This window comes from Papaver somniferum, chromosome 1 (genome assembly GCF_003573695.1).
Source record: "Papaver somniferum cultivar HN1 chromosome 1, ASM357369v1, whole genome shotgun sequence".
Taxonomy (NCBI): Eukaryota; Viridiplantae; Streptophyta; class Magnoliopsida; order Ranunculales; family Papaveraceae; genus Papaver; species Papaver somniferum.
The window spans coordinates 92,146,197-92,166,693 of record NC_039358.1 but is presented as its reverse complement, the minus strand read 5'-3'; the positions used below and the strand labels follow the sequence as shown (position 1 = coordinate 92,166,693).

Genomic DNA, 20,497 nt, shown 5'->3' with positions numbered 1-20,497 from the left:
TATATATATACACTTTCGGATATACCTTTGTGTCATATTTTGCTCATATGAGTCAAGGTTGTCTCAACGAAAGCAATTTAGGAATTGATCATTCTATAGGGAAGTTCAATAAATATCTCGCATATATTTGCAAGTGATCGATGTACTTGTATCAGTTCAACAGTGCATATTAACACATATTAACTGACAATCTCCTTATTTTCTTTCTTTCTTTCCATCTCTTCTTTTCCCCTATCAAAACCTAGAAAAAACCCATCAACTTCTTTTTCATTTGCTCAGATCTAGTCCTTTAGGGGCTAGATCTGAGCAAAAATTCATTGTTTTTAGTAATACTAGACATAATTATTTTTGATTTAGGATCTATTTCGTTGTTCTTCAATAATTTCTTCGCTATTAAAGCGATTTTTATCTTCTCTAAGGATGATTTTATCTATACTTTCATAGTGTATCTTTTTGAGGATTTGTTCGTGTTTGGATATCTTAATACAAGTACATCGTCGATTCGGAATGGGCAAGAACAAGATCTTCTTCATAAAAAAAAACAGATCTAGAGCTTCCGGGTTATTCACCGCATATGAAGAAATTTTTGGGCAAATCACTCCTCAGTCATGGGAGCATCTCTTTTCCCAGAAGAAAATCTATCAAAATGGTCGAATTATAATTTCAGATACCATTTCTTCTCAAAGTACAAGACTTGGGTGCTATCATTGTAGATCGTTATTTCTCTTCGCGATTTATTTGCGCTTTGCATATTTCTTTATATTTGTTTCATGTTATGTTGTACTTGTTATTCTTGAAAACCATCATGTGAACGTTTCTATTTGGAAAGAAATACTTACGGTTTAACGATCAAAAAAACAAACATATTCACACATTTTGATCTACAAAAGATGTGAGAAGAAAGTTTTATCTATACTTTTAGTTATATCTTTGCGTAACATTTTTAACAATTTTATTTCAAATATAATAAGCTATACAAATAAAAATAATAAAAAGATGCACGTTTAAAACTCATAAAACACCATTTAGAATTTCAAGATGGTTCATGAACTAAAACATTCTATTTTTGTCACGTACGTAGATCTTCGTACAAAAATTCTAAACTTGTCGTCCGTTTTGACGAGTCAAGTATCACCCATTCACACGAGTGGGCCCCAAAAAACCATCAATGTGGCTGGGTTTTTTAATAGTTTATTTGGATGATAAGTTTAGGAGGACGGATCATCATAAATAAATGTCTAAATAATATCTCAAAATAAGATTTTTAATTATTAAAAGTACTATAAGTTCATAATAAGAAATGAAATTGAATTAAAGGAAATCAAAGCATAACAATGTTTCGTCATTCTCCAAATCCTTATGAAGAAAGCTTGGAGGTCGGGACCATTCATCATATGATATATGATAAATTGTTTCTTGCATACTTAGCTAGAGTATCTGCACAAGATTTTGTATTTCTATTGACAGATGTACATACCTCATTATTAACTAGTCTTAGTATCATAAGGCAATCCTGGATTACATTATTAGTGGTTCATTTAACACTATTTGAGGAGTCATTAATGGCTGAGACAATATTCTTGCTATCAGTTTCCAAATGAAGCTTTTGTACCCTTTTATCAATAATCTACTCCACTACTTGCTCTTAATCTATTGATATTGTTGTTGTGCCTTTGGTATCCCTATCTCAAACTTCTAGAGGGATAAAAACACTTTACCTAGAGATCCATCTAGCAATATAGAAGCAGACACATTAGATATGCATTTGTCCACCATATGATAAAAATACTCCCTCCGTCCTACTATTAGATGACCTAGTTGAAGTTTGCACAATTCTTAAGGCAAGGAATGAAATGAGTGTTTTTAAGTATTTTTTACAACTATATCCTTGTGAATAATAGCTTGTAAAATTTAGAAATCATTTATCTCTCAAAATATACCATAGATTTTCGTAAACTTTGTACCGTTGGAAATCATTTTAAAACACCTACGTAACGAATATAAACATGAATATCAAATTATACATATTTCTTATGATAACGATAATCAATCAAAAGGATCATTTTAGAAATATCCTCTTATTTAATGAGATAGGTCATCTAATAGTGGGACAAGATTTTAAACCAAATAAATCATCTAATAGTGGGACGGAGGGAGTATTTATAAAAAAAACTAGTTGTTTAGGCATTGAATAATAAAAGACCATTATATTCTATCAAATTCCTTTGACATGTCTAGTTTAAGAGCTAAGAAGCCATTATTGGATTCAGAGGCGGAGGCACATGGAAGGGTGGGTGTGCACTTTCCCACCCTTGGTTGCCAAACTCCACCACAGGGACTTAATTTCTCCAAGCCCAATTTCGATTTTAGAAAGTTTTGCCCCCCTTAAAAAATAGTTGTGCACCCCCCCTAGAAAGCTCGCTTATATTAAAGTTACACAAACAAAGAGAGAGAGATCGGGATTCCTAAATCTAGCTACCGAGAAAACTTTGAAAAACAGCCATGAAAGGCATGAGAAGACATCAAATCACCGGAGAAATGTAAGGGATTTAGACCAAATCGCTGTTAATTATTTCCAGTGTAAATAGTTGAGAAGTATTTAAGAGAATTTCATCACCAGCCACCAGGTAAGGTGTTATAATACAATCTTTCATGTGTAATGGAAATTTTTTTTGGGGTTATTTACTTTTTTTTTGTGGAGTACTTTTTCTTTGCCCACCCTGTTTCAAAATCCTGGCTCCGCCCCTGCTTGGATTTTATTTTCTTCATTGTATCAGCCACTTCAAGAGCAATAATCACTATGTTTTTGGTCAAAAAAATTCGGTCAAAAAAATGTTTTAAAGAAAAGCTGCTTGATAAGGAGATATAAGCTTATTGAGAATATGCTTTAATCTAGGTGCCATGATATTTGAAATGATTATATAAGAGGTATTACAAAGACTTATTGGTCTGAAATAATTTGCAGCAGTAGGACAAATGATTTTGAGTATAAGAGACATGAAATTGTGATTAACTTCTTTGAGTATATTTTTAGAGTGAAAGAATAACATTTTATAGTATCAAAACCATCAGTATCCCAAAGTTTCTGGTAGAAACCATGAAGAAAACTATCTGGACATGGTGAGGTCCAGTATTGCATCATAAAGGTAACTTTTCACATTTTATTTGTATCAGGAATTCTTATTAGGCGCTCATTATCTATGTCACTAATGCATGTAGGAGCGTGACTCAAAAAATCTGGTATAATAGCAGCAATAAAAGACTTGCACATACCTACAAAATGATTTAAAATGTTATCAGCATGTTAGTTAGCCAAATACTTATAGAATCTTGTATCACCTCAACTTGGGTTCTCTTGTTCCTATAATTAACTCTAGCATGAAAATAACATATATTTTTATCATCATCTTTAGCTCTATTGTTCCAGAAATATAGTTGCTTCATATTAGCAAGAACTAGTTTGATGATCGTTATCACCAGTGATGATTAGTTTTTCTTCACAAAAAGTTTAGTTTTTACTCTTATCATTAAAATTACAAACACTATGTTCACTAAGAAAGATATTCCGAAATTCATATTGAATTAAATATATGATGGGTCAGTTTAAACTTTTATCATTCCCAATGTTAAAATTTTACAAAACTTACTCATGATTTTAATGTCGGTGAGTTTTCACCAAACCCTATTAAAATCGCAACCTTCATTTCGGAGGTACAACTTGCATTTCTTAAGGTTGACTTTTGAGTCTGATGTCATGTCAGGTTTTAACTCTGATTATTTATTTCTTTGTTTTATCCTCAAATACAAAATTTCCACCTCTGCTTTCTGAATCTCCAAGGGACCTCCACCCCTGGTTAGTAAGTTCGCGAATGATTCGTGAATTTTTACGTATCACAAATTTTACCGTTTTATTCTCGTACGTTTGCAACTCCGAATCCAAGTCGCGTATTATGTGGCATTCCCGGATTATTCGCGAATCGTTCACGAATTTTACGTATCCCGGATGATGCGTCCGCTTAATTCGCCATAAATTCTTTAGCTTTTACTTTTCAAAGACTTCACTTTTTGGCTTTACTGCCTCCCGAGCATACACGACCGAATATTAGACGTGTTGTAATTTTTATGAAACAAAAACGACTGAAGAGGTTTGAAGATGAAGGTGAGAGATCTCAAACTCACTAACCAAACATCTAAACCACCATACGACGTTCTCTTGAATAACTAATGTTGTATATATTATTAATATCATCATATTAAGTTTATGTTTTCTTTAAATAACTCACACATATACATAAAAATTGGTCTATGACCTTATAAATACAAATTATTTGTTATATATAGATACCGAATTTCCAGAGCCGAACTCACATTTATAAATCGAATTATACACGTACGTATGTCGTTCCGAATTACTGACAAATCACGTCCCGTTGACTGAATTTTGGACCGAATCTGGATTTTACAAAACCGTATAATACTCGTACGTTTGACGTTCCATACGTTTGCCGAATTCCGAATTGCTAACTAGGCCTCCACCTAATTTAGGCCACTTTAAGACCATCACTTTCAAATCAACATTGAAGAAATTCATACAGTGCCAATTCTACTCCTACAAGACTTCCCGATATTACATCACTACCCAACAACTATCTATATCAAGACTGAAAACCAATAAAGAAAATCCTAGATAACTAGAAATGGAAAGTGTAAAGTAAAAGCTTTTCTGCTTTTCCAACCTTATCTTTCCTCTCTTCTCTCCTTCAATGAAACCCCTTCTCTCATTCAATGAAACCTTAATTATTCAGACCTCAATGCTAAATCCAATCTTTAGAGAGTGAGAATCAGTATAGGAAGGAGCAGGGGAGACTGAAAGGGCCGGCCTAAAAGAATTGAGGAGAAAAAGAATTAATATTAGGAACTAATTATGATTTGTTAGATCATATTAGTCTAAATGAATGTCACTATAGTACATTAGTACTACTGGGATTGGTATGAACAAGAACAGCCCAACATGTAAATCATAGGATTATAAAATAATTAGCTTTTTAATTTAATAGAAAAAATATATTTCTATCATTAAAAACATAAAATCATAACATAGAAATTAAGACATTTTAATGAAATAGAAATAACATGTGTAATATGAATGTGATCTGCTAATATTAACTCAACTAGTGACATGCTGATGATAATCATTCATTTGAATACTGAACATGGGAATTTCACTAACTGCTGGTGGCATTTCTTGAAATTCGAACGTTTAAGATAATACGTTCTTGCTCCATTCTTGCGGTTTGATCCAACTCCATTAAGCATACATCTCCCAACTTCAATTGATTTGAAACTACAAATTCGCTCCAACCTTCTCTAAGGCACATTCGATCACCAGAAAATGTTTGAAGTTTCACTGGCCACCCTTTTACTTTCTTAACATCTCTGACTCTGAGGGTAATTATACTCCCAGCACTTTCTCTCAAATTGTTACTATTTGCAAATACTGTCGGGATATTCTGCCCAAAAACAAAAGCAAATAGAAACAAAAATTATACACACGTTAGCAGCACTAATTGATCTAAATTACATGAAAATTAACAAATTTTACTAACCAAATAAGGGATGCTAAAAACTAGGTTTGATGCGGTCATGGTTGCGGTGAAGCAGGGGAGACAAGTAGGCATCGGCGGCTTTTTGTTACGGTTTGATCGGCTTTGGAGATCATCGTCAACAGCTCTGCTTCCTAAACATATTCAGTCAGAATTTCTTGAGACAATAAAAGAAACACAAGACATGAAGAATTCAACTGTGAGGAAATCATCAACTTACCATGCTTGTGACTACGACGAGTATGAGCATGTGGCCGTGGCCGTGTCCGTGGGAGCCCTTTCTCGCAAAAAGTATAGTCGTAAATGAAAACATTGAAAATCAGATCTCCAGTGTGTTCAAATACTAAAAATTCTCCATATTTCATGTCATGATGTTCAACAAATTCACTCCAATTATCTCCATCAAAGCACCATTCATCGTCATCTCTTCTTCTACTCACTTCAACTTTCCATAAATTATCCCCATTAATCTTCCTAGTTCTCAGAAAAGCAATTTCCTTCTCATGTTTGCTCATCATCAGCTCTTTCTGCTCATTAGCAAATGCTGGTGGTATGACCTTTAGCAGAAAAATACATGCATTAGATGTAGCCATAAAGGAAGAATTATATAGCTAGAGAGAAAAAGGAGAAAGAAAGTTACCAAATTTTGCTGGAACCCTTGCATCAACACCTTGAAAAAATGGGGATTGTGTGATCTTGGTGTTGCCATGACTCTAACTTGATCTCAATGAGGAATTGAAGATGAATTTAAGATTTGTAAACAATAAGGTTTGCCTACTACCACTGCAATATTAACTCTCTAGCTACATCATCTTTAGTGCCAAACAGGTGGTGTCTGTCTTAATTTATTGCGCTACTTTAAATCGGGGTTTGCCACAAATGGCTTGTATACAATTTTGTGAGATGAAAATGTATCGTTTGGGCTACTTTAATTCATAGCATGGACTATTTTATCTTGCAAACGCAAGCTCCAGCACAGCCTCTGAGCTAAGCAAAATCTCAGACCCATCAGCTCGAAACCAGACTCGAAAGCAATATGTTCTTCAGCGGCATCAGTTAGAGACACGCTCAAAAATGTACACTGAAACACTACATTTGGAGTTCAACTTCAATATTTTCTTAGGGCATTTTGGTAATAGAGCCGAACTTAGTTTGTAAGTAAAGTCATAATTTCCATAACGGTTTTTTTAGTAGGAATTACCAATAGGTACTATTATAGTGTTCTTAGTTAGTGGCAGGTCCACCCATTAAAGCCAGTAACCGGAGGTCCATAATTAAAACAAAACATAAAAATGGACCAAATTTTTTAAGTCCAGGTCCTACACACATGTGTAATCTATTACGTGCATTTTAATAATTCCCAAAATGGCCTTCACTATAAATATAACAGAAATAAAAGTCACATTTTCTCAATTTTCTTCTCAGATCCGTTTTCTCTCGCTCGCTCTCCTCTTCTCTGCTGCAGCCGCTTATGAAGTTTAGACCTAGGGTTTGTGAAGATGTTTCGTGGTTTTACAGGTATGTTATGTAATCTTTTCTCCAGTTCTTCTTTGTTTTTGATTAATTCTCAACTGAATCATGAAGATCTGATTGATTTCATGATGTTTTCACTTTCTTTTTCCAGTTTTGGTAGTTCGATTTCATGATGTTCTCTAGTTTTTCACGTGTTGCTGATTTTTAGACTATGAATCAACAGTACATATTTGGTGTACTGAAATATACTGCTCTAATTTTGTTTTTTTTTTTATAGTTTTGGAGATTTTTCTTGTTTGATCCAGAAGTACATATACGGAATACTCAAATTAAAGTGTTTCGATTCTATTTTTTCATAGATTCGCTACTTGTTTTTCACATGCAGCTAAATTTTAGATTATGAATCAGCAGTACATATATGGTGTACTGAAAAATTATGCTTTAATTTTGTTATTTTCGTAGTTTTGGATATTCTTCTTCGATCTAGAAGTATATATATGGAATACTGGAAAAAAAAAGTGTTTCGATTCAGTTTTTTATAGATTCATTACTTGGTTTTCACATGCAGCTGATTTTAGTTCCATTTTGGTTTTTTTTTATATGCTTTTGAGTTGCTTTTGTGTATTAATCATCGGTACGTATATGATATATTTGTGGATTTTAATGAAACAAGTTCAAATCTAAATAAAAAATCATGTTTTATGTTTATTTCATTAGTAGATCTGATATTTTTATGGTTTTTGGTTTGATTTTCAATTTTCTTTTGTGTATTAACCATCAATACATATCTGACGTACTGTTTTCTTTTTTTGTTTACTATGAATCTATAGGTTTTCTCTTATTTTTTTGGTTTGATCCAGGAGTACATATATGTTGTACTGGTTGAAACTTCTTCTGATTCTATTTTATTCAGAGTTTTGCCACTTTTTTTGGTTTGATCCATGAGTTCGTATGTGAAATACTGAAGTATGTGTTTTGATTCGGTTATATTCATGGATTCATCACTTCTTGACATGTAATTGAGTTTTTAGTTTATGAATCCGCGGTACGTATATGTTGTACTGATAAAAACTTCTTTTAATTCTGTTTTATTCATAGTTTTGCCACTTTATTTTGGTTTGATCCATGAGTACGTATGCGAAATACTGAAATGGATGCTAGTTTTGTTGTTGTGTTTTAATATTGTTATATTCTGGTCACATTTACAGGTTCAATATGTCCAACGGATACATACTCTATATGTAAGCAGTGAGGCAGATACATACTTAGATTTGTACGTAGTGTAGCAGATATGTACTCATATTTGTAAGCAGTGTACCAGATATGTACTCAAATTTGTAAGCAGTGTAGACACACACGTTTGGTAGTAATGGGTATTATGGACATTTCCATGCTTTAATTAATTTTGGACCTGCGGATAAAAAAAAGATCCGATTGGACCTTATTATAAATAACTATATGGGCCTAGGACCAACCAAGAAATTTTCCTTTTTTTTAAGGATCCACCTGGCTTGCCGACTTTGTCGTTACGGTTTGTTTCATTCCCACCAAAAAGAACCTTGTATTGTATTTCACGGAAACTTAACTAATACCCTAATCTCTAAACCGAATCCGCTTTCTCTTTTCTGTCCAAACCCTAATTCGTTGATCCTGCAGAGAAGTAATTAAGGTTACAATCCTCTTGGTAGATTTTGATTGTTTCTTGGCAATTAAAGGTAAGGGTTATTCTTAAAATCAACAAATTCTTAACTTTATTTAATTTTTTCAGTTTTGAATTACAATTTTGTTTCAATTAGTTGGAATTTGGGCAAGAACTTTGATCCCAAGATTTATAAGGTGAAATTTCCTTTCCAGAAACTGTTAAACTTTGCTGCATATTGGATAATTTTGCGAAAATCCTAATTAGGATTTTTTTTCTTCTTTTTCTTTTTGCTGTTGAGAAGGGTGGAGAATTAATCTATGATGGTTAGTACAAAGAAGATGTTAAAACTGGTGATCGTTATTAGTATGGTTATGAACCTGATGGTAATAGATGCATCAGACGCAAATGATGTATACGATCCTTGCTCAGACACCAAAGTTGCAAAATTGGATGGATTTACTTTCGGAATTGCAATTTCTTCCAAAGAGTCTTTCTTTTTCAACCAAACACAACTGTCACCTTGTGATTCCCGTCTTAGCCTTGCAAGCACTGCTCAACTTGCAGTGTTTAGGCCTAAGGTCGATGAAATTTCTCTACTTACCATTAACGGTAGCTCTTACTCCCCTGTAAGTAATTCTTTCCCCTCTTCTCTTCTAGTCCTGTTGTTAAATTTACTGTAAGTTTTATGGATGGGGTTGTTTGCTATTTGAACTTACTTTGATTGTTGGCAAAAACTTTGCTGGATATGTTTAGGCTACAAATGGAGATCATATGGTGGCATTCGCTGGACGAAAATATGCAGCAAGATCACCCCCGGGTTTGATTACTGATAAATCCCACGTTATAACAAGTTTCACTCTGGTAATGAACCCATGAATGTTTGTTCTGTCTTTTAGTTTGTCTGTCCTTTTGACATTTTTTAGATCCTTTCATATGTCACTGAACTGATCATATCCATGAAAAACAAATACAGATACTTGAATTCCAGCAGGGTACACTGCAAAATTTGTTTTGGAAGAGAAGCGGGTGTGGATCATGTTCAGGGAAGAAGTCTTTTGTTTGCCTAAACCAACAAGACTGTGCAATTGATGTATCCAAGTGTAGTGGTTCTGTCGATTGCAGCCTTGGAATTCAGCTGGCTTTCTCAGGCACAGACAAGAACAATGAGGTTCTCAACTCATGGTATGAGGTTAAAAATCTTCGCCAATATTCACTCTTTGGACTTTATTCTAACCTCAAGGATTCGATTTTAAACCAATTTGACAGTCTTTTCTAAGCAACAAAAAGTGATCCATTTCAGGGACTCGTAGTAGTTATCTCCGTCTACTTTCTCTTTTTTGCTCATTGTAATTACATGACTTATTGTAGTCTATATTTATAGATTTGCTTGCGGTATGCTATAAGTTACTTGACGATTCCTTGTATTAACAAAGGTCAGTTACCATATCAAGTATCTTGAAGTAGAAATTTACATCTATTGTTTGTTATCGCAAGAACCTACAACATATATATAGGATACTAGTCTAAGATCACAAATCGTTTCGATGGGAAGTCTACAAAGTAGAACAAGCTCCAACTTTATGATGTAACTAGTGACTGCAAACATTCGTAAGATTTGAGCTCTAGTTTCTGTGAGCAACTGGGAAAATGTGGACAGAAAATTCAGATTTACCAACAAGTTCGAATATGCAGATGCTTCCTTTGCTGAGCTTGTTTTCACGTACAAAGGCACTCCATCCTCCAGAAAAGTAATGCCGGTTCCCTTTATTATTTCTGAAATTCACGGTAAAATACTTGCCGCTTGGGTTACGGAGAATAATCTCTGCATTGGTGGAAGGAAGATATTTCTTGGAAAATTCTCGTGGGAGATGCTGCAAAAATAATGAAAAACCTTTCAGTAAGTTCGCTTATGCAATTCTTTTCATATAATCTAAGTAAAAGGAAATTTGCTGAAGAAACTCACCAACATAAAACCCCTGTACACTTTCATCTGTGTCATCTTTTTTCTTGCTAACTCTGTTTTAAAATACGGATGAATGGACGTAAAAGACTCAGCCGACATCTTTAACTTAGCATCTTTGTCTTCAATTGTCATATTTTCTTGAGATTCACTGTCACTTGGAATAAGCATAGGAATATCTTCTCTTTTGATCCTTTTCTCAGCAACTGCCTCTATTCCTGTCTCATATATAAACACTAGTTTCATGTATCTACAACCCCAAGAATAAATTTGATGGAACAACAACAAAGTTTCACAGCATGCAATATTTCAATAGCATAAAATTGCATATTTTTCGACTTCCAACAGTTTGAAATATGTAAGACCGACGTGCCGTTTTATAAAAATGAAACAAGAATTCCATGCCCCAAGGTGCTCTTTTACCACTATGAAAATTTAAACTGCAGAAGCAGGGAATCCATGTCATGTCCATAAGGGCAAATTGTTCTCACCTGAGTAGCTTTGGCAAGCTCTGGCTGTTGAAATTTCAGCGGAACCATCCCGTTTTCTCGACAATCTCCCCACCAATCGTTTTTCGCTGGGAAAGGCATATTCTCTCTCGCATCCACTCTTATGAAGTATTACCACATTGAAATGCATATTCCCATCATACCGAAAAACTAGAAACTCGTTGTTCCATAGAGAATAATACCTTACAAAGTCCTGCCAACCATCTTGCAAAAATGTGCCCTTCTCAGTTCTGCATAACTCGATATGCCATTGACTACCAGAAGGACCCTTGAGGATCGCTCTTTCGGATTCTTCATTAGAAATATACTTCATAAACTCAGTCGGTATTCGCTACAAATGTCAAAGGAAAAAACAGGTGTCAGAAAACAGAACGGATGCCCAGCATCAAACCAACGACCTTAAGTATGTAAGACTAAGGTGAAAGTTCAAAGTGAATCCAATCGAAAAAAAAAAAACTGTGTTCTTGACAGTTCTCATATGATGAAAATTCCCATTTATGCTTTGTAATGCTACATTTTAAAATAATACTCCCATTTGGCTATCAACAATCAAATTAAAAAGAATATACATAATTATATGCTGAATCCATTGTCCAAACGCAAAATTAGCTAGTTATACCATAATATCAACCTATAAACCCATGTTAATGCAACATGCAAAGTAAGTTTCTTAGACGAAATGATACAGAAATCAAAAAGATCAGATTGCTTCAAATCAAAACTAAAGACACATTTGAGAGATAGTGAGTGAGAAAGAACCAGATGCTGTGTGGTAACATTGGGGATCACGACCTTGAAGAAGTGAGGAGGACTCCGAAATGGGCTACTAATTGCGCTCTTCACCATTGCTTTCTGGAAGAATGAACTGAACACACTAAAAATCACTTCAAGGAAGAAACAAGGCTTGGGGACAGTCTTATCTTATCTTATAGTAACCTGAGCTCATGACAAGTGCATGTATAATGCAAAGTGTCATGGTAATGGACCCACTGAGACAAGGCTAACTTACTATAATCGAGTAATTTGTTGGATATATCTAAGCTAAAAATGGAGATTATATGGTGGCATTTGCTGGACGAAAATGCACAGCAAGTACACCCCCAGCTTTGATAAACCATAAATGTTCGTTAGTCTGTCCTTGTGACATTTTTTATAAGCTTTCAGATGTCACTGACTGACATCCATGAAAAACATATCAAACAAATGCACGTACTTGAAGTTCAGCAGAGTACACGCAAAATTTAGTTTTTTGGAAGAGAAGTGGGTGCGCATCATATTCAGGGAAGAAGTTTTTTGTTTGCCTTAACCAATACAAGACTCTGCAGTTGATGTATCTAAGTGTACTGGTTCTGTTGATTGCAGCCATGGAATTCAGTTGGCTTTCTCAGGCACAGACAAGAACGATGAGGTTCTTTAATTGAGTCTAGCTGCAACAATCTCACAGACTATACACTGGAAAGGACACAAGAATCACCTGGCGAGCAAAATCTCTATGGGAGGAGTAGAGATAGTTTTTTATTTTCAATTTTGCAAATGAAAACCTTCAGCTTTGCAAATGCAACCTGTGCCTCAAGTTTGAACTTCCTAGTTTTGCTTATGATCTTCTAGACATGGATAGGATGTTGGCCATCTCTTCCAGAGATGAACGACAAGAATCAAAAAAAATATTAACAAAGTTCAGTTACCAAATCAAGTACTTTGAAGTAGAAATTTACATCAAGAATTTTTTATCACCAGAACCTAAAACATACATACAAGATACAAGTCTGAGAGCCTTTGTACGAAAAAGTAGAACAAGGTTCCAACTTTATGTTCTAACTTCTAACTAGTGACTGCAAATATTCAGCAGATTTGAACTCTAGTTCAGTGACCAACTGGGAAAATATGGACAGAAAATTCAAGTTTACCAACCAGTTTGAATACGCAGATGTCACCTTTTTTGAGCTGGGCTTCGCGTACAAAGGCTCTCCATCCTCCAGCAAAGTAATGGCGCCCTTTCCTATTTATGAAATTCACGGTAAAACAGTTGCCACTTGGGTTACGGAGAATAATCTTTGCATCGGCTGAAGGAAGATATTTCTTGGAAAATTCTCGTGGGGTATGCTGCAGAATTCAAAATATAGCCGCTTAAGTAAATAAAAAGTCACCAGATTGTATCAGTATGTTTGCTTATGCAATTCGTTTCGTATAATCAAAGTAAAAGGAAAGGAAAGTTGCTGAAGAAACTCACCAAGACAAAACTCAGGATCACATGCACATGTGCCATCTGTATTTTAAAATAGGGATGAATGGATGAAAAGGACTCCGCCGCATCTTTGTCTTCAGTTATCGTTTTCTCTTGAGATTCACTGTCACTCGGAATAAGCATAGGAATGTCTTCTCTTTTGATCCTTTTCTCAGCAACTGCCTCTATTCCTGTCTCATATATAAACACTGGTTTCACAGTTCTACCAAAGATTCACCTCAATTGTCATTGTACACAACCCCAAGCATACATTTGATGGAACAAGAACAAAATTTTCACAGTATTCAATAACATCAAATTGCCTATTTTTCGCCTTTCCCCAGTCTTAAGCAAAGACCGGCGTGCAGTTTTATAAAAATGAAACGAGCATTCCGTTACCCGGAGTGTTCTTTTTCCACTATGATTACAGCCTTTATGGGTATCAATAAAAACTTAAACTGCAAAAGCAAAGAATCCATGTCTTATCAATAAAAGCAAATAGTTCTAACCTGACTCCCTCCGTGATGGATTTTCAAATGGTCGTAGAGATAGTGGTAAAAAGGTTCTTTTCAGACTTGTGAAGGTAACAAAATTTCTAGATTTAAATTAAACAAGCAAATAAAAAGAGTTGTTCAAAGTTATAGAGAAAAAACACCAAGACTTGGATTCCACCATTGACCCATTATTTGATAAATTCTAATAATTAATATTCATGCAATTTTTCTTTTAGAGTGATTCTAATTTTATGCCTTTTGTAGATTTTTGAAGTAATAAATGTAAACACCAAGCATGAAACATCAAAAGTCTTAAACTAAGCATGCTTCATCAAAACGAATCACAATTATTCAATAAAAATCAATTATCCAATATAAATTCCATGCAAATAATCATGTAAAAATATTGCAAATAAATATTAAAATTAGAATTATACCAATTAATGTGGAACAATGGCTTCCTCCGTCGCCTTGGCTAATGGGTTTAGCTCCTCATCCCGAAAACACACTCACAAGATGTATTCATGGCTAAATAAGTGCTTTTATTGATGAAAATAATTGATAATTGAAATTAGCAACGCTGCAGAAGTGTTACGCGTCACTGTTACAAAGGGGTAAGTGTTTTTGAGACTGCTGTAAACGATAAGCCCTTTCTGCTGTATAAGAACGATACTTGTTCTGATTTTAAGACTGTCGAAGAACGACGGACTCTGCGAGTCTGTTCTTCGTCTTCTTCTTCCTCCTCGAGCAGCAGCAGGAGCAACAATACCTCCTGTAACTTCTTCTTCTCGTCTCTAAACTCCTCCTAACTCTCTCCTAAAAATTTCTAACCCTTCTTATGACTCGAACCAACACTTATATAGCTACCAAACCCCCAAAAATCTCGAGTGAATCCGACTTCTTCTTTTTCTCTCTTCTCTGCGCCGTTGAGAAAATATCTCTCTCTGATCTCCCTGTACGCGTTTGTTAGCTATATATTTGCCACCAAACTCTTATCAAGACTAGAACAGGACCAAGTAAAAGTCTAACTAGCGTGAAACTCTCCCTGAATCCTTTACCCATTCTCTGTACATATCGGGAAGATACGTATCTCTGTACCAACTCTGTTTATCCAGCCCGGATTATCCAGCCCATTTTGATTGATAAAAACGCATGTACCAACTCTGTTTAGTCCATTAACATCCAGCCCAAACGAATTTGGTGATCGAATCTGTCCCAAAGGGCCCCAAAATTCCAACCCTCTTTGCTGTTCGTGAAGCATTTCATTTCCCGCCAAAATTTTCTTTTGAATTTGAGAAGATGACCTCCCCTTATCTGTGACTGGTCTCCCTTTAGCAGCTGCCTGGAAATAGGTCACCCCTTAGTAATTAGGTTACCCCTTATCCAAAATCAAGGGTCTGTATAGCACGTGTCCTCTGGGGCATTTTCCGCACTTTTTCGGGGTTCCTCCGGGGTATTTCTGAGTGTCTCCAACATACTTCTGGGGTGCTTCTGGTAGTTATCAACGGAGGTCCAAATGCCGCATTTTTAGCCAATTTCGCCACAAAGCCTTATTCTTCCAAAAACACCTACAAATACATAAAATAACCGAATAAGTACAATATCGAGTACTAACAATATATACAAATGAGCTATATTAGACACATAAATGCGTCTATCACTCCGGCAAGCTCTGGCTGTTGAATTTTCGGTGGAACCTTCATGTTTTCTGGACTATCTCCCCACCCTTTGGATGGGAAAGGCATATTCTCTCTCGCATCCACTCTTATGAAGTATTACCACATTGAAAAGCAGATTCCCCTCATATCGAAAAATTAGAAACTCGTTGTTCCCTAGGGAATAAAATCTTACAAAGTCCTGCCAACCATCTTGCAAAAATGTGCCCTTTTCAGTTTTGCATAACTTAACATGCCATTGACTTCCAGTAGGACCCTCGAGGATCGCTCTGTCGGATTCTTCATTGGAAGTATGCTTCATAAAGTCGGATGGGATTCGCTACAAAGTTCAAAGGAAAAAACAGGTGTTAAAATAAAGATTGGATTTCTTGTTTGCTCGACTAAGGAAAAATCTTAATGCCCAGCATCATAACCTATGAAGTCTGCAAGACTAATGTGACAACCAGAAAGTTCAAAATGAATCAAATCAACAAACTTCCTAATAGATCTCAAAAGGGTAAAATTGTGTATCTGTTTCATTTTTTTGTTATATACTCCGTATAGTTCAAGGCAGATTGTATCTTGATAGTTCTCATATGATGAAAAATCCCCTTTATGCTCTATGATGCTGCATTTTGAAATATACCATTTCAATATAGGCTTAATCCATAGTACAGACACTATATCAACTAATCATACCTTAAGATCAACTTAAAAAACCATGTTAATGCAACATGCAAAGTAAGTTTTTTAGACGAATTGAGACAGAAATCAAGATCAGATTGCTCCAAATCAAGACTAAGGATACATCTAAAAGAGGGGGTGAGAGAGAACCAGATGCTGTGTGGTAACATTGGGGATCACGACCTTGAAGAATTGAGGACTCCAAAATGGGCTACTTTGTGCACTCCTCGCCATTGCTCCTCTTTTCTTGACTAATGAACAGAACACGCACCAAATCACTTCAAGAGAGAGAGAAGTAGAGAGTAGTGAGTAAATCAAAACTAAGCTTACATATCTTTTCGATACTCCTTGGAGTCCTCGAGAGTTGGGATAAAACAAACTTTGGGCCGAGACTTATGACAATGTCGTGGTATGAACTTAGAAGCAGGGATTCTAGACCTCTATATTGTAAATTTGTAGTAATGCACTAACCTGACCTCATGACACATGTAAAACAAGCGCGGGCAAATAATGCAATGTGTTAATAGTCATGGACCCAAACAAGAAGCGGAATTCAACCCAGGAGTTGCTTCACAAAAAAAAAAAAAAAAAAAAAAAAAAAAAAAAAGTTATTTTTTTATTTGTAGATATGATTTCCCAACTTACAGCTTTTCACTTTTAGACTCAAAAAATTATTTCTAAAAATGTGTTCAAAGTTCCAAATATCATAAAAATATATAAACAATCTCAAAACCGATCATCCTACAAGTCATAATAAGTGACAATCGACTGAAAAATAAGAGTGAAGCTAAATGCAGATTATCGCTACAAGTAAAACAACCTGATGGAAGTTCATAGCATATGATAGCTAGTTCAACTAAAAGTATTTGATACTCAAGAATTTAAATATAACAAAAGCTTTATCCTGTGACATTAGAACTCGGTGGTCATGGAACTTCACTATTTGCTTTCCTTCTTGAAGTCTACCAAGGAGTTCAAAGATCATGTATAGTTACGAACATTCACCATGATATCAACCTTAAACCTTTTTTGCAGATTCATCATTTTTTCATTGAAACTCTTTGGATTTATCACGTTAACGGGTATAGGCTTTTAAAAAAGAAGGACAAAACAAGTTGTTTGACCAAGGATGTTTTTATGTTGATAACATTTTATTTTAGAAAAACAAGTGCATCTTGTGGTATGCATACTTTAGCAACCCAACATATCGTAAAACTTTGCAACAGGAGAGTACTTAATACGGGTCCATAAGAAAGGAAAATTGGAATACGAAATTACAGCCCTTTTTTTCGACTTTTCATGTTGCTTTCTCGATTGTCTCTTTTAAAGTGAGTTTAGCACTTACATTACATATATTGGTGCAAATATACTGGAACATGAAGACATGTTTTGTTATTACTACGAGGTTAATGTAACAATAGTCTAAACTTTTCTAGTCGTTGTCGATGTTGTTCAACTAAGCACTTCTTTTTTTATCTCCGACTTAAAAGTGACCTTCTAATTGATGAACCATCTTTTTCTTAAAAAAAAAATAATAAAATTGAATCATCTACTAAAACTTCATCTAACCCATCCTCTGAACTTCGTAAGCACCATCCTCTAATTCTAAGACTTAAAGTTGGTATATACAAAAGTACATTGCAAATTTTCCATTTGGAAGTATACCTATAAGTTCGAAGATCACACAATTGACAATATCCAATTTTTTCTCAAAAACCAACTTTTCCACATTCAACGGAATGAATATTGGGATTTACGAGCATAAATCCTAAGGTACTTAAAAATTAGAGGGTACCTAGTACACCATCAACTTTCATTATGAACCTATGTGGACAAATTTATTGGACGATCTCAAAAATCAATATCCAAGAAAAACTTAGACTGATATTTTTCAAGATCTGAATTCCAACAAGAGAAAACCTTGTTTGTTATGTTTTTGAATAAACAAATTCGACAAGGTTGATCAATGTACTTACTTGCTTTCGCTTTAATTATAAAATAAATTACAGTGAGGAAATAAAATTAAATCAAACACACCAAGATATTGTTGAAGAGAAAACTGTTAGAGCATCAGCTATCAGGGAGTAAGAAGATTGAAAGGTTAGGGCAATCGTTTCTCTATAGAGAGTGACTTTCTCGTTTAATTATTTTATGCGCTTCAAATATAATATTCGCTCGGTTGAACTCGCAAGTTTTGTTATCTCAAGCTTGTTGTCCATTTTAGTTGTACAAACCTATATCTTGATATCTAGTCTACTAAAGTCAAGTCTTAGACTAAGATTATAGTATGGTAGTTGAGTATCAGTCATCACTAAATAACCCTCGAAGATTGAAGATTGGAGAACAAACGAAGACATTTGTGAGAACTTCATCAACAAAGAGGTACGTGACTGACGTAACTATTTACTCACGACATTTACCATCCTATATTATGAGACTATGTCGTATGATTTTAGTAAAGAAAAATAGAGTTCAAGCTTGTCTTGGTTAAACTCTTAAAATATGATTCAAGCAATGGATATTCCTAGATCCTTAGCAACCTTAGTTAGAACAATTTATTGTTCACAAACTATTTTTGTTTCAAGTTGATCATTTCGAAACTCCCCAAGAAACAATGCATACTTTTTGTGGCTATTGGGAATGTTTAAAATAAATTATGCGAGAAAAAAAAAAACTGTTTCGCGGTAGGTATACAAACTTGTATGTTTTACCAAACTCAGTTTGAATTCCATGAGTTGTATAGGTTTGCAAACCCGGTTTGCGGACCTTTTACATCTAAGTTCTGGAATTAGGTAGGTTTGCAAACCCTACCATCTGACTTTCGTGAACTTCCAAGGTTTGCAAACCTTGTGGCTTGAGTTTCATGAACTGCCAAGGTTTACAAACCCTTGGGTTCTGATTTCGTGAATTGTCAGAGGTTTGCAAACCTGTCTTGTTCCAGTATTAGCAAACCTCATGAACTACTCTATATGTTTATGTTCAGTTTTTCTAAAATTCTCATAGACCCTTCTAAGACAACTTTGTTCACAAAATCACTAGTGCTTGTGGATCATTTAGTAGTCTTGAGTGTTATTGAACACCGCTAGTGCATGTAAGTTTAAAGGTTATTACTTAGCCACTATGAACCATTATTGTGCACGGTTCTAGAACCTTGGACCATAGTGCATATTCTTCTGTATAATTTCAAGACGGACTTCTCACATGTTTATATGAATTTTCAATAAAAAAATTATATAAACAGGGAAAGTGTTTGCTTGGACATCAAATTATCTTAGCTTGAATTCAAAGTTAACTAGAGCCTTGAAAATCAATAAATACAGAGACTCTTGCAACTGGATTTCCCACTACATAGAACTCTAGTGTCCTAGTTGTTAGAGCAGTGCTCGGTCGAACTCACAAGTTTTGTTATCTCAAGCTTGTTGTGAATGTTATATGAACAAAGCTATATATTGATTTCTAGTCTATTAAGTCAAGTCTTGGTCTAGGTATAGAAGTTGGTAGTTGAGTATTAGACATCACCCTCGAAGACTGCGGATCGACGAATACATTTGGAGAACTTCATCAACAAGGTATGTGAAGATTTAACCATTCTATTTTACTCACAATCTTTACCATTCTATCTTTATGAGACTATAGGCTAGTTTGGTATTGTTGTGAGTTTTAGAAAAGTGCTTTTCTGTTGTGCTCTGTTGTGCGTTGATGTGCTGTGCTGTAGAAATAAATCGGCATGATGTTTGGTAAACTATAATTTAAAATGCACTATGAAATTAACAAACTGTAAATTCTGTTTGGTAAACTTGTATTTTAAAGTGCTGATGATGTAGTTAATGACGAAAATAGACACATTTCAAAAATTAGTTTTAAAAACACTTTAATTAGAATAAATTATATTTTTAATTCTAATATATTTAATAAAATATATGTAATATTTATTTTATTATTTTATTTATTTTATACAATTATTGTTATTATTTAATATAAAAAATTATAATTATGTTTCCTTAAGAAAATATTATTATATTATAATTACTATTTTAAAATGAAAAATGAAAAATAGATAGATAAAATATAAATTAGGAATATAATGATAAGTATACAATATTCAAGGGTCAAACATGTTTTATAATAAAATAACAAGGGTAAAATAGAGAATCAATTAAATCAAATTATGTGGGTCCACAGCTTCTGCTTTTCCAGCTTTTAAAAGCTAGTACTGAGTAGCTTTTAAAAGTAGGCCTAAAATGAAAGTGCTT

The 20,497-nt window shown here is 34.5% G+C and overlaps 3 protein-coding genes across 5 annotated transcripts; 1 reads left to right on the top strand and 2 right to left on the bottom strand.

Annotated features, from left to right (window-relative positions):
• Positions 1 to 5,049: 5,049 nt before the first annotated feature.
• On the bottom strand, positions 5,050 to 6,387 carry LOC113294503 (B3 domain-containing protein REM9-like). Its single transcript, XM_026542901.1, has 4 exons — positions 6,244 to 6,387; positions 5,824 to 6,160; positions 5,607 to 5,737; positions 5,050 to 5,510 (listed from the first exon to the last, which is right to left on the bottom strand). The coding sequence occupies exons 1-4, from the start codon at positions 6,310 to 6,312 to the stop codon at positions 5,226 to 5,228; spliced, it is 822 nt and encodes a 273-aa protein (XP_026398686.1). The 5' UTR covers positions 6,313 to 6,387; the 3' UTR covers positions 5,050 to 5,225.
• Positions 6,388 to 8,613: 2,226 nt separating this feature from the next.
• Positions 8,614 to 10,195, top strand: LOC113294482. 3 transcript variants are annotated; one of them, XM_026542885.1, is made up of 5 exons: positions 8,614 to 8,791; positions 8,873 to 8,912; positions 9,020 to 9,344; positions 9,472 to 9,579; positions 9,692 to 10,195. In XM_026542885.1, the coding sequence occupies exons 3-5, from the start codon at positions 9,036 to 9,038 to the stop codon at positions 9,992 to 9,994; spliced, it is 720 nt and encodes a 239-aa protein (XP_026398670.1). In that variant the 5' UTR covers positions 8,614 to 8,791; positions 8,873 to 8,912; positions 9,020 to 9,035; the 3' UTR covers positions 9,995 to 10,195. The 3 variants fall into 3 exon arrangements, with proteins under 3 accessions (XP_026398670.1, XP_026398663.1, XP_026398675.1); XM_026542890.1 differs by having other exon boundaries at positions 8,630 to 8,745; positions 8,845 to 8,912; XM_026542878.1 differs by lacking the exon at positions 8,873 to 8,912.
• Positions 10,196 to 10,340: 145 nt separating this feature from the next.
• On the bottom strand, positions 10,341 to 16,478 carry LOC113347485 (B3 domain-containing transcription factor VRN1-like). Its single transcript, XM_026591149.1, has 8 exons — positions 16,395 to 16,478; positions 15,757 to 15,900; positions 13,811 to 13,869; positions 13,418 to 13,634; positions 13,099 to 13,290; positions 11,370 to 11,518; positions 10,682 to 10,928; positions 10,341 to 10,589 (listed from the first exon to the last, which is right to left on the bottom strand). The coding sequence occupies exons 1-8, from the start codon at positions 16,476 to 16,478 to the stop codon at positions 10,341 to 10,343; spliced, it is 1,341 nt and encodes a 446-aa protein (XP_026446934.1).
• Between the last annotated feature and the right edge of the window lie 4,019 nt (positions 16,479 to 20,497).

What these genes read in the sequence shown, in the direction of transcription:
- LOC113347485 (XM_026591149.1), bottom strand. Translation starts at nt 16,478, where the DNA reads ATGGCGAGGAGTGCACAAAGTAGCCCATTTTGGAGTCCTCAATTCTTC. An exon ending in ATGTTACCACACAGCATCTG is followed by an intron (nt 15,901 to 16,394) that starts GTTCTCTCTCAC and finishes TGAACTTTGTAG; the next exon opens with CGAATCCCATCCGACTTTAT. An exon ending in GGTTGGCAGGACTTTGTAAG is followed by an intron (nt 10,929 to 11,369) that starts GTATTATTCTCT and finishes TTGGGGTTGTAG; the next exon opens with ATACATGAAACTAGTGTTTA.
- LOC113294482 (XM_026542878.1), top strand. Translation starts at nt 9,036, where the DNA reads ATGATGGTTAGTACAAAGAAGATGTTAAAACTGGTGATCGTTATTAGT. An exon ending in ACGGTAGCTCTTACTCCCCT is followed by an intron (nt 9,345 to 9,471) that starts GTAAGTAATTCT and finishes GGATATGTTTAG; the next exon opens with GCTACAAATGGAGATCATAT. An exon ending in TTATAACAAGTTTCACTCTG is followed by an intron (nt 9,580 to 9,691) that starts GTAATGAACCCA and finishes AAACAAATACAG; the next exon opens with ATACTTGAATTCCAGCAGGG.
- LOC113294503 (XM_026542901.1), bottom strand. Translation starts at nt 6,312, where the DNA reads ATGGCAACACCAAGATCACACAATCCCCATTTTTTCAAGGTGTTGATG. An exon ending in TCGTCGTAGTCACAAGCATG is followed by an intron (nt 5,738 to 5,823) that starts GTAAGTTGATGA and finishes GAATATGTTTAG; the next exon opens with GAAGCAGAGCTGTTGACGAT. An exon ending in TTTTTAGCATCCCTTATTTG is followed by an intron (nt 5,511 to 5,606) that starts GTTAGTAAAATT and finishes GTTTTTGGGCAG; the next exon opens with AATATCCCGACAGTATTTGC.